At 44.9% G+C, this 12,764-nt stretch overlaps 1 protein-coding gene across 1 annotated transcript in view; it reads left to right on the plus strand.

Moving 5' to 3' along the window:
• The window catches only part of YEATS2 (YEATS domain containing 2), a 109,380-nt gene that overhangs the window by 74,976 nt on the left and 21,640 nt on the right, over nucleotides 1-12,764 (plus strand). Inside the window, exons 17-20 of the mRNA XM_041002599.1 lie at nucleotides 524-685; nucleotides 2,253-2,431; nucleotides 3,798-3,956; nucleotides 10,395-10,571. Of these exons, the coding sequence (XP_040858533.1) occupies nucleotides 524-685; nucleotides 2,253-2,431; nucleotides 3,798-3,956; nucleotides 10,395-10,571 (677 nt within the window). The remainder of the gene's footprint in view (nucleotides 1-523; nucleotides 686-2,252; nucleotides 2,432-3,797; nucleotides 3,957-10,394; nucleotides 10,572-12,764) is intronic.

Genomic DNA, 12,764 nt, shown 5'->3' on the forward strand with positions numbered 1-12,764 from the left:
GATTCACTCTCCAAGTGGCCTTAACAGCCAGAGCTGGGCCAGTTTGAAGCCAGGAGCTTCTTCCTGGTCTCCCACATGGGTGCAGGATCCCAAGGCTTTGAGCTGCCCTCTACTGTTTTCCCAGGCCACAAGCAGGGAGCTGGATAGGAAGTGAAACAGCCAGGATACAAACTTGGCACACGTGTGGGATCCTGGAGCCTGCAAGGCAAGGATTTAGTCACTAGGTTACCGCACCGAGCCCAAAATAATCACTTTTAATAAATAACAATGGGACATATGTGTAAATTAGCACCTTTCTATACAAAATTAACACAAATGATCATCTTGCTTATGTGCAGAAATAGTTTGTGGTAGGTTCTTTTGGTATAATACTTTTTAATTAACAAGCTATTTAGGAATACCAACCTTTAAAGACTGTGTGTTCATGTTTTTAATTTATTAACTCTTGAATTTATTGAAGTGATGCCTGAGTTCCTTTTTGTTTTACCGTTTTTCTTCCTTGTTTTTCTCTCCGTGATTTTAGTAATGGCAACATTGCAGCTGCCAGCCACTAATTTAGCTAACCTGGCAAATTTGCCTCCGGGCACTAAACTCTACCTTACAACAAACAGCAAGAACCCTTCTGGAAAAGGAAAGCTGCTGCTGATCCCTCAAGGAGCCATCCTGAGAGCCACCAACAATGCCAGTTAGTCCATCATTAAATCCTTTGGTTCTTGGTCTCTGGGTATGTTTGTCTCATCCACCTGAGGACAGTTCTCACTTGTTTCAGGTAGCATTTGTCTAAGGGTGGTGTAACAGTAGCCATTCACTCAGATGGATTTAAGACATCAGCTAATTTTGGTGCAAATGGGTTAAAATAGTTGTATTCTTAGGAAATGGCAGTGTTATTATTTGGGGTTCATACCTGGAGAGATCGGGATGTTGAGGTTTTCTGGTGGGTAGGTTGAGGGAGGAGAATTGTCTACTGAAAAAAATCAGTGATTCCAAAGGCAAGGCTCATATACTCCCAGTATCCGCAGGTCTGACTTTCTGTTCAAGGAGATAGGACTGTGAGTAGAATCAAGTGTCCCTGCTTGCCGTCATTTGTACTACTTAGATACGCTGAGTTTGGAGATAGAGAAATACTGGTACCATACCAGTGTGTACGTCTGAAAGCCCCAAGGAGAGCAGGTAGTTCTCTAGAGTTACAGACAATGAGTGATGCTGAAAAGGAGTCACAAGTAGGAGGTAGGTTCGTAGGAATTAAGCAGTTCTGTTGCCATTGCTTTTATTCCCGGTACTGAGGCATTTCTGCTCTTGCCCTAATCCTTTTTTCTCATATCTCGACAGTGATGTGAAAATATCAAATATGTAGGAAAAGAATAGTGTAAAGCATTCCAAAATTCGTATTAAAAGCTACTTAGATTTTTGTGATATCAGTGTCAAGATAAACCACTGGGAAAGAATCTGTTAGGCGTTAAGATGAGGAAGGAAGTTGAACTCTTAATGTTTATTAAGTAGTTGTTTATGATCCAGGTAATTCATGTACATTATCTCACCAAAAATAAAACTTAGAAAGGGCTGAAGGCCTGTGGGATTTGAAAAACAAAAAGAATTGCACCCTAGTGTATTTTTAAATATATAGTTTCCCCTGGCCAGCAGAAAGAGAAAATATAAAACACTCTAAGATTCTACCAAGTGCCAGCAATTTCAGTGAAACTGACTCAGACACCACAAAGTTTAGAAGAACCTACCTGAGCAAATTCAAGTGCTGATGAAAGCATGTGGCTACTGAAGGTCAGTGTCGGGCTGTTTCTTGATCTACAACTAATTCAAAATGCCCATCAGACATACAGTTCTTCTTTGTATTTGGAGATAAAATGCAGACAGTCACCATTCAGTTGAAAGCACAGGTCGAGTATCCCTCATCTGAAACGCTCGGGACCAGAAGTGTTCTCAGATTTGGGGGTGTTTGCACAGGCTTTTCCTTGTTGAACGTCACTAATCTCAAAGTCCAGAGTCTGAAACTTTGCTGTCATGTCAGTGTTCACAGAGGTTCCCATTTCTGAGTTTGGGGAATGCTCAGTGCAGATTTGAGTCTTCACCTCGATACTCCAGGGAGTTCTCCCTTACTCCTGTCACAGAATAGCTCACCAAAGCGAAATGGAAACTGGAAAGGATTCGGAAAGCCGAAAAGGAATCATCTCTCTAGGCTCCACTTGTTTTTTTCAGCTCAACTTTCACAATGTTACTCTAATTTCTTGTATTTTTAGACCTGCAGTCTGGCTCGGCTGCTGCCGCTACTGGTGCTGCTGGCGGAGGTGGAGGAGGTGGCGGTGGTGGTGCTGGAGGAGGAGCCACAGGAGCAGGAGGGACCCCGAGCACTGCTGGCCCTGGCGGGGTGTCCCAGCACCTGACCTACACATCATACATCCTCAAGCAGACGCCCCAGGTCTGCTTGTTGGTGCTTAGCTGCTTTACCTTCTCTGGGATCAGGGGTGTAAATACCATTTATTTAGAGCTTTTTTCAAGAAAAGAGGAGGGCCCGGTGCAGTGGCCTAGTGGCTAAATTCCTCACCTTGAACATGCCGGGATTCCCTCTGAGCGTCGGTTCTAATCCCGATGGCCCCACTTTCCATCCAGCTCCCTGCTTGTGGCCTGGGAAAGCAGTCGAAGATGGCCCAAGCCTTGGGATCCTGCATCCACATGGAAGGCCTGGAAAAAGTTCCTGACTCCTGGCTTCAGATTGGTGCAACACCGGCCGTTGCGGTCACTTGGGGAGTGAATCATGGGACAGCAGATGTTCTTCTCTGTCTCTCCTCCTCTTTGTATATCTGACTTGGCAATAAAAATAAATAAATCTTTAAAAGAGAAAGCTGATGCTGGTCTTTACCCGTTCCATTTAAAAAAAGAAAAAGGAAATATTCAGAACAACTTGAAAATTTTCTCAACATTTCTTTGCTAAACTTAAGGTGAAGTTTGGGTTTAAATACAGGTCTTTGTACTTCAAAGAAAGATTTGCACTGTGCTGGTTGCCTCCTGAGTGTGCCAGGTAGTAAACTGTGTGCATTTGAAAGTTTGTTCCTGCAGGGAATAATCAGTGTGATGTTTGAAATTACATTCACTTAGCATGTGCCTTGTTTCCCCTGTCACTGAAATTTTTTCTTAAATATTTATTGAATTTTATTGGAAAGGCATATTTTATAGCAAAAAGGAGAAAGAGAGAGAGAGAGACATCTTCCATCACCTGATTGACTGCCCAAATGTCATAGTGGCCAGAGCTGAGTCCACTTGAAGCCATAAACCAGGAGCCTCTTACAGGTCTCCCAAGTGGGTGCAGGGTCCCAAGGCTTTGGGCTGTCCTCCATTGCTTCCCCAGGCCACAAGCATGGAGCTGGGTGGGAAGTGGAGCTGCTGGGATATGAACCAGCACTCATGTGGGATCCCAGCACTGAAAGGCAGAAGAATTGCCAGTTGAGCCATAATGGCAGTCAGTCACTGAAATCTTAACTCTCCAGCAAGGAGAGTAGGTTCCAGATGCTCATATTAGAAGGGTGAGAATTTCAAGCATGAGTGATTGTATCTAGTTTTGGGAACTATGTTTGAAAACTTGAGTTTCTGACAGCCTACTCTGTAAACGCTGCAAAATTTTGTAACTGAAGGTAAAAAAAAATTACTTTGGGTTGCAAAATTGAAGTAGACAGCATTGTTATATGGACCTTGGGACCCATGAATTACAGTATCAGAGCAAGTTATTGAGTTAAATTATTCATTAATCTTTTAATTATTTTTTCCTTTTTAATTTTTTTCTAACTTAGGGCACATTTTTAGTTGGCCAGCCATCGCCTCAGACATCTGGAAAACAACTGACTACTGGATCAGTGGTGCAGGGGACCCTGGGAGTTAGCACATCTTCTACACCGGGGCAGCAAACATTAAAAGTGATCTCTGGACAAAAAACTACTCTGTTCACACAGGTAAATAGATAATTCACAGTGGCTGGTGATTGTGGAGTTTATTTACCTATTGATGGCTTCTCTCTTTAAACAAAATTATGGTAAAACAATTGAGGACATGTTTCTACCGTGTCCCTTAGTATAAGCAGCATGTTTAAAGTGAATGTGGGATGTCAGAATGTTATATAGGAGGATTCTATAGCTAGATTCCAAAACTTGCCAAGCAAACATACTGAAGGGATGCATCAATCTGATATCATGTATCAAGAACAATACTCTAAAATAGCTCATCTTGTGGCAGGAAGGACATGGGGGAGTTCCACCTCAGGACCTGGGTGGAGGGAGCTTCGAGCAGCCTGGCAGCTGCTGGGGGTACCTAACCCAGGTTAGACTCGGTGGTAGGGGCTGAGGCCACAGCCATCGCTGCCACGCGGTGAGCAACTCCTGAGATTTAGGTGGCCAGTGAGTCTATTGGTGCCAGGCTCCACCTTCTGGCTGCCCGGTGTGAGCTCTGGGGTCTTAGGGGTGTGGAATTGTTGCCTAAGGATGTCCATGAATGAGGTCACTGCATGTGTTGGTAAGGAGTCAATCCTGAGGAACTCTCAATGACATGGTCACTTTACTTGGAGGTAAGCGAGGGTACTGAAACCTGGTGATTTGGAGGGTAGAGCCCATACGATCTGTAGGGTCAGATCGATACACCAGCTTACATGTGAGTCCTGTGTAGGGCTTGTTGTCACTGAACAGTGCTGACCACCACACGCCAGGCCACGCAAAAGCTAGGGTGGAGGGTTTGTCTAGCAGGACTAGATCCTAGTACCTGACAGAATGTCTAAACAGAGGATGGTCACATTAGGCAGAACCATGACACTAACCAGCACGCAAGAGAACTGTGTCTGGGAGTAGAGTCTGTTGGGGATGTGTGGACCCAACCCTGTGGAAATACAAGTCCTGCTGGTTGGCTCAAGAGTTGGGGTGGTGATAGGCTGAGCTAGGTGTGACCATAGAACCTGCCATCGCTTATGGGTACAGGGACCAATAACAGTCTGGGCAGGTCCAGGCTGCAGCACCCATATGTGTATCTTAACGTAGGGTGTGGGGCAGGCCGGGCCACAAGGTTCACCAGCTCATTCAAGGTCAAGATGGAATGGTACACTATGCTGGGCAAGGACCTAATAGCTGTTATGAACTCTGGTGTGGGAGTAGACCGAGGGGGAAAGTGGGAAACCCCTAGTGGGTCGTAACTACCGCTGATGATCACATGGTCCAGGCCTGGAGGTCAGGCAAGCTGGGCAAAGTAGCTCCAGCTGTTCAGTAATATGTGGATTGGTTATGAAGGGGGTGGATCAGGCATGGCCGAGCACACCTTAGCTAATCAGTAAGAACAGAAATCAGGCTGGAGCACAGGTCCTGCCAAGCTAGGCTCTTACACCTACTGATTTGCATGAGCCGGGATGGAAGTAGACTGAGCAGGGTCAGGTTCTATCACCTGCCAGCAAGAATCTGGACTGGGGGCAGGCCAGGCTAGAGCATCTAAAGCAAAGGGAAAGACAGGTGAGGGGCTATGCCTAGTGATATCAGAGCAACCACTGGCACGCACAAGAACTATTGCTGGGAACAGGCCTGATGGGGAGCTAAGAGGACACCCTGGCTGAGGTGGAGTTCCCACTGGTGAGTGCGGGGACTGAATTTGGAGCTGCTTTCTGGTCTAAATATGGCTGCAGTGTCCTTTGGCACAAGTGTGGACTGGGGCTGGGCACACCAGACTGAGCTAGACTTCAGCACCAACTGGTGCTCTGGAGGACCAGGGTAGGTGTAGGACAGGCTAGGTTAGGTCTCTGCCCCTACTGAGCTATGTGTGAGCTGTGGCTGGGTGTGGACCAGGCTTGGCTGGGCTGAAGCATCCAACAGTAAAAACCAGAATGGATTGAAAGCCAGTCAGGAAAGGCTACTGTTCCTGCTAGGACAGGAGGTGGACTAAGTAGTGCTGGCACATGGACCCACTGGTGTGTGCAAGATCTAACGTTGGGAGAGGTTCTGATGGAGGAGCCTGGGCAACTCCTGTTGGGGACACAGTCCCTGCAGGTGAGCGCAAGAACCACGATAGGGAACAGCCCAGAATAGGCCAGGAAAGGTACCCAGAAGCATACATTTGGTGCAGGTTGGGGGCAGACCAGGCTGAAACAGTTCACATTACCCACTGACGAATCTGAGCACCAGAATACAGTGTGGGTCAGTCTGGGATGGGTCCAACACATATCAGTACACATTACAGCTGGGACTGATGCCGGCTTTGCTGGGCTAGGCTTTAACCCCGCACCCTAGTATGAGCTGGGCTAGGCTGGACCAGGCTACAGCACCCACTGGCAAATGCCACAAGGTGATGCAAGCCATGCCAGACCAGGCTGTAGCACCCAACCAGCACATGTAGCCAAGAGGGGAGGTGGCAAGGCTGGTGGAGGAATGTGGAAGGCACCCCTGCTAGACCACCATTCCCATTGGAGCACGAGTTGGGATGTGAGCAGACCAGACCAGGCTGGGCTACAACACCTGTGGTTCTCATGTGAGCTAGATTAGGGAAAAGCCATACTGGGCTTACTGTTCCTACTGGTGCAAGCATAAATCAGAACGGGTGAGGGTTGATTGGACTTTGCCACAGCATCAGATGCTGGCACTGGGGGCTAATTCTCTCAAGTTAAACTGCAGAACCATTTGGAGAGTACATGATCCAGCAGTGGGAATGGGGCTCAGTTAGGGAAATAGTGGGCACCTCCCTCTTGTGTTACCACTCCCACTGGAAAGCATGAAAACCAGGACTGGGGCAGGTGTGGCTGGACAGCACAGCACATACCAGCATGTGTGTGGGCTGGATAGTGGGGGCTGGTTGGGTTGAACTAGGCTTCATTGCCCATTGACATGTAGGGAAGCTGAGTGAGATGTGGGATGTGGGACAGAATGGACCAATCTGCTGTGCATACTGGCAAACACAGGAACCAGGGCAGGGATGGGGACTGGTGGGGGTTATTGAGGGTTGCTCCGACTAGGCTCCAGCTCCCATTGGTTTGTGTGAGGGCCAAGTGTGAAGTGGGCAGGATCAGGCTGGACTGCAACACCCATTGGCTTGTGTAGAAGACAAGGCTGGAAACAGAACTGACCCAGCAATTGCAACCACCAGCATATGCATAAGCAAATTGGGGCGATGGACTGTGCCTGACCCTATACTGGCATACACACACAAGAATCAGGTCTGGGATTACCTCAGATGGTATTTCTTTGGAGATCCCTTCAGCTGAACTGCTGATCTCAGAACCCCAACCACGGAGAGAAATGCAGGTTCCATGATCTAACCATGGAATGCAAGTGTCAAAGCTGAGCTTCCTCAGTGGCTCAGATGGAGCAGTGGTCAGCATATCCGGGTGCACATGGAGGATATGGCAGTTCATTGGAACCTACATAGGACACCTGGTAGCACAACAGAGGACAGAGGAAAGAACAAATCGATCAACTACCCCAGCCACGTGTTGGCAGTGAAAATCTGGGACAGAGACTGTAGGGTAGACTATGTCAGCCAATGGATTCTGCAACCCCAGCCCATGATGCCGGTGCAACAGCCTACCTCACCGACCCTCACCAGACTGGCCCCAGAATGTGACTCTTGCAGATTGGGCAGCCTGGCCTTGGGAGGCCTTCCCAGTCCCCTTATCCACTCCAGTGCTCTCTCTCGCATGTGGGTGCAATGGCCTGGTCAGTGGAGTCCCTCAATAGCTGGCTCTGATCTTTGCTGACCGTATGAACAAGGAATTCAGTGTTGGTCTCCCACGTGGCCTTCAGGAACCCAGACACTGGAGGCAGTCTGCTGCCTCCCAGGTGAGTTAGCAGAAAGTTGGATCTCAAGTGGAGGCAGGACTCCATTCACTACATTCTGATGTGAGATACAGGCATCCCAGAGTGTCCCAGATAGCAGCTTAGCCTCCTACTCCACAGCACCCGCCCTGAGAAGTCTTTTTTAGTAATTAAAACAAAGATATGTGGAGACAGGCGTTTGGCACAGCAGTGAAGCCATCTGTTGGGTTGCCTTTACTCCCCCTCCCCCATAGCCAAGGATGGGAGTGAGAGACACAAAGGCATCAATTCCAGGGTAAGGCCCTATTGAGGAGCCACGATGTCTACAGATAGAAGATGAATGTCTCAGCTGAAGGGGAGAGAGGGAATTTTTCCTTCTGCTCTTAGTTCTGTTGGGATCCTTAACAGATTGGATGATGGCTGCCCACTTCAGTGAGGGTGGCTTTTCTGATTAAAATGCAAATCTGTTCTCCAACTATTCAGGCATTTCTTAACTTCTCATTAGTACTTCATGTTAAAGTTATAGAACCAAACCACAGCTAAGCTCTAGAAAATGTAAGCTTTAAATGTTCCTTTATTTCCTACATCTTTTATCAAGCTACCATTTCTATAATAATGAAGAGATTGTCAGTGTGCTGCTCATATATATGCTTATACCACAGCTTTTCAATGAAGATCACAGACTAATTTTGACACTCTAACCATTCCCCTTGTTTCCTTTTCCAGTGCTTGCTTTTTGTTTTGTTTTTGTGTTACAATTAACAGCTTTTGTCTGTTCTTTAAGCTCTTAATACTGGAATTGTACACTGTGTACTCTTGTTTCATTCTGTTATTCAACTACTGTTTCTAATTGGTCCATATGTGCATCCATAGCCTATTTCTACCTCCTTTTTTTGTCAAGACTTATTTATTTGAAAGCACTGTTTTAAAGAGAAAAAACAGTTCTTCCATTACTAGTTCACTCCCCAAAGGGCCACAACAGCCAGGCCTGGGCCAGAGTGAAGCTAAGAATAAGGATTCTCATCCAGATCTTCCACGTGATTGTAAGGAACTCAGACACTTGGTCCATCCTGCACTGCTTCCCATGCACTTAAGCTAGGAGCTTAGGAAGAGCTAGGCAAGACTCGAAACAGCTCTCTGGTATGGGATGTACCCATCCCTCTGCTGTTCTGGAGTGGTGTATGTCATGCGACTTTTTTTTTTAGTAGATTGATTATTGAAACAGAAATAGAGGGAGAGAGGGAGAATCCCCTATCTGGTTCCAGTGGCTGTGGCAGGGCCAGGTTGAAGCCAAGAGTCTGGAGCTCCATCCAGGTCTCCCACGTGGGTGGCAGGGCTCAGGTACTTGTGCCATCTTCTGCTTTTCTCAGGAGCACTGACAGGATTAGAAGTGCAGCAATGCCAGCGTTGCAGGCAGCAGCTTAATCTGCTGTACCACAATGCCAACCCCTATATAACTTCTTTTGATGCGTGTTTGGATGTTGTTGTTGTTTTTAGTTACAAATAAAACTGCTGTAAACATCCCTTAGAGATTTTTCTTTTTGTACTTCACAGTTGCTAATTCATAAGGTAAATGTGTGTTTATAAGAAATTGACAGCATGCTAAAATGGTTGTAACTTTCCCATTAGTCATGTGGGACAGTTCTAGTTGCTCTACATCCTTAATAGTTAGGGAGATCACCAGTCATTATTCTTTGTCATTTTAGCTATTTTTGTGAGTGTGAAATAGTATCATTTTCTAAGACTCTAAAATGAATTACACAGTGGCTATTATTTCTGGTCTGTAATCGTAACTTCTCCATTTACTGGCTGTGTGACTATAGTAAAAGCTGCTGGGCTTTATCTTCTCATCTAAGATAAAACTAAAATCCAACCTATAAAGTTAGCGAAGAGAGTAACTCAGGAATTCTGTGAGATATGCACATGCGCTTTCTGCTGTTCCTGGTGCTTGTTAATGAGCTCTCAGAGACTGACAGGTGACAGAGATATATTAGTTTCTGTGGTTTATTTACTTTTTTGTAGATACTATTTTTATTACAATTTCATTACACCTATTCCATATTATGATAGTGGAATTGAAACATTGCACTGAAGATTCCATCGTGTGCAAAGCCAAAAATACTTAATGCCATTTACAAAAGAATTGGCTGAGCCTTGACGTAGATTGCCAAGACTGTTCCTTGTTGAGTGGTTATCGAGTGATGAAATTCCTTGCCTAGAGCACCATTAACTTGCCCACTTAAATTTGACTTTGTCTGGATTTGAATTTCATATTTAAGTATTGTATATGCATTTGAGAGCACTTGGACTTGATTATTTTAAAAACAAATGGTATGTAGTTTTGAAGACACTGCTGCCAAAAAACTTTAAAATGCATTCATTTACTTGTTTCATATGAGTTTGGAAAGTAAAAGAATATTATTAGTGGACTGGAAATCATTAAAATTTAGAGCTTGTTAGCAGCATAAATGCAGAAACACCTCCCATAGCTTGATGAGTAAGACTTTCTGTATTGCCTCCAGTTCTTGGGTCACAACTGAAATGTAGATAGGATATTAATTGAACCTATTTATTACCAGGGCAACATTGTTACTTTCCTGTTTTCTGTTTCTGCAGGCAGCTCCTGGGGGACAGGCATCTCTCATGAAAATTTCGGATGGCACCTTGAAGTCTGTGCCAGCCACCTCGCAGCTCTCTAAGCCTGGAACCACCATGCTCCGAGTGGCAGGCGGGGTCATCACAGCCACCGCTTCGCCAGCTGTGGCCCTTTCAGCAAATGGTCCTGCACAGCAGGTGAGAATTAGCACAACACTCACACATCATGATCAAACAGTGAAAGTAAACTGAAATGTTGCTGCTGCTTTAGAAGTTTTCACATTCACGCAGTGTAAAATCCCCCACTCTGTAGTGCACAGGTAGTGGGAAAGAAACGTGCAGCCATTGTGTTCATCTCATGCCAGAACATTGTTTTAGATCTAAAGAAACTCCATACCCACATGCAGCTCATGCCTGAGTTACCCCTTCTGGCCACGCTAGGCAACCACTCAACTCACCTTCCTTTGTGGATTTGCCTATTCTGGACACTTTGTATAAATGTAGTGATACAGCAGGTTACCTTTTATGTTACTGATTTTTTTTTCTTAGAATTACATTTTGACCGCTTCTCAGCCTTTTGGCTAAGGTCAAGTGTAGAATTACATTTTGAAGGTCCATGGTAAAGCAGTGGTTAATACATCATCTCTTTTTATGACTGAATGTCAGTTGATTTTGTGAATATAACAATTCATCAGTTTGTCAAATGATGGCCATCTGAATTATTTTCTACTTTTTTACATGAATAATGCTTCTATGAATAGTTATGTACAAATATTTGTATAAATACCTTTTCATTTCCCTTGGCTATATACCTAGGAATGAAATTTCTGGATCATATGGTAACTCTTTGTTTAACGTTTTAAGGAATACAAAACTCTTTCACCAAATGACCACACTATTTCACATTTCCATCAACTGTGGCTGGCACAGTGGCACAGTGGGCACTTCATCTGTGGCACTGGCATCCTATGTGGGCAAAAGTTCAAATTCTGGCTCTTCCATTTCTCAATCCAGCTCCCTGCTTATGACCTGGGAAGGCAGCAGAGAATGGCTCATGTACTTGGCCCCTACACCCATGTGGAAGACACTGAGGAAGCTGCTAGCTTCGTATCAGCTCAGCTCTAGCCATTGGACCGTTCGGGGAGTGAATCAACAAGTGAATGGACAGTCTCTCTGTCTCTCTCTCTGTTTTTGTTAACTCTTTGAAGTTAAATAAATAATAAATCTTTAACAAGAAAAATAAAGCTTCCCATCAGCCATGTATGAGGAGTCCAATCTTTGCACACTCTGTAGCACCTGATTTTGTCTGTTTCCTTCCTTTTGGATATGCAGTGGTATCTTGCTGTGGGTGTTATTTTTTTAAAGGAATCACTTTATTAAATGTATGGTATATGTTTTCTAGTGGTTGTCTCATTTTTTTATTTAGTTTTCTTGTTTGTAGTTTTTTTTTAATATATCTTTTAAAGTTTTATTTGCAAGGTTAGAGAAAGTGAGAAATATTCCATCTACTGGTTAACTGCCTGGTGGACCACAACAGCTTTGTCTGGACTAGGATGAAACCCAGAAGCCCAGAACTCAGCTTGGGTCTCCATGGTAGCAGAGACTCAAGTACCTGAGCCATCATCATTTGCCTTCTAGTATGCGTGTTAGCAGGACATTGGATCAGAAGCAGAGGAACTAGTATCCAATTTGATACCATCATGTGGAAGCAGGTGTCCCAAGGTGGCAGCTTAACTGCTGTGCCAAGTGCCCCCACCCCTTCCCTGTCGTGCTTTGGTTTGCAGTTTCCTGATGGCTAGTGATATTGAACATCTTTTCATGCATTTATTGGCCATTTGCATGTCTTTGAAGAAGCATCCATTCAGATCCTTTGCCCATTTTCAATGGACTTACTATTGAATTAAAGTATTTTTTGAGATTGTAGTGTAGATCTTATAGATGTTTGTAAAAGTTTGCTCCTACTCTGATCTGACATTTTACTTTCTTGCTAGTATCCTTTGAAACATGGATTTTTTTGTTTTATATATCAGTTTGCTGTTTCAAACAGTTAGAGAATGGAGAAACAGAAAGAGAAATCTTTCATTTTTTGGTTCACTGCCCAAATGGCCATGAACCAGGCTGAAGCCAGGAGCTTCTTATGGGTCCCCCCTAGAGGAACAGGGGCCTAAGCCCTTGGGCCATTATCTGCTGCTTTTGCAGGCACAATAGCAAGAAGCTGGATTGGAAGTGGGAGCAGCAGGACCTGAACCAGCACCGTATGGGATGCTGGCTCTGCAGATTGTAGCTTAATCCACTGCATCAAAAAACAAAGAGGTCTATTACTTGTTTTTCTTTAGTTGTTCTTTGGGTATCACATCTAAGAAACCTAATGCAAGATAATTAAATTTAAGC

This window comes from Ochotona curzoniae, unplaced genomic scaffold, assembly GCF_017591425.1.
Source record: "Ochotona curzoniae isolate NIBS_2020 unplaced genomic scaffold, NIBS_Ocur_1.0 scaffold_2587, whole genome shotgun sequence".
In the NCBI taxonomy this organism is placed as follows: domain Eukaryota; kingdom Metazoa; phylum Chordata; class Mammalia; order Lagomorpha; family Ochotonidae; genus Ochotona; species Ochotona curzoniae.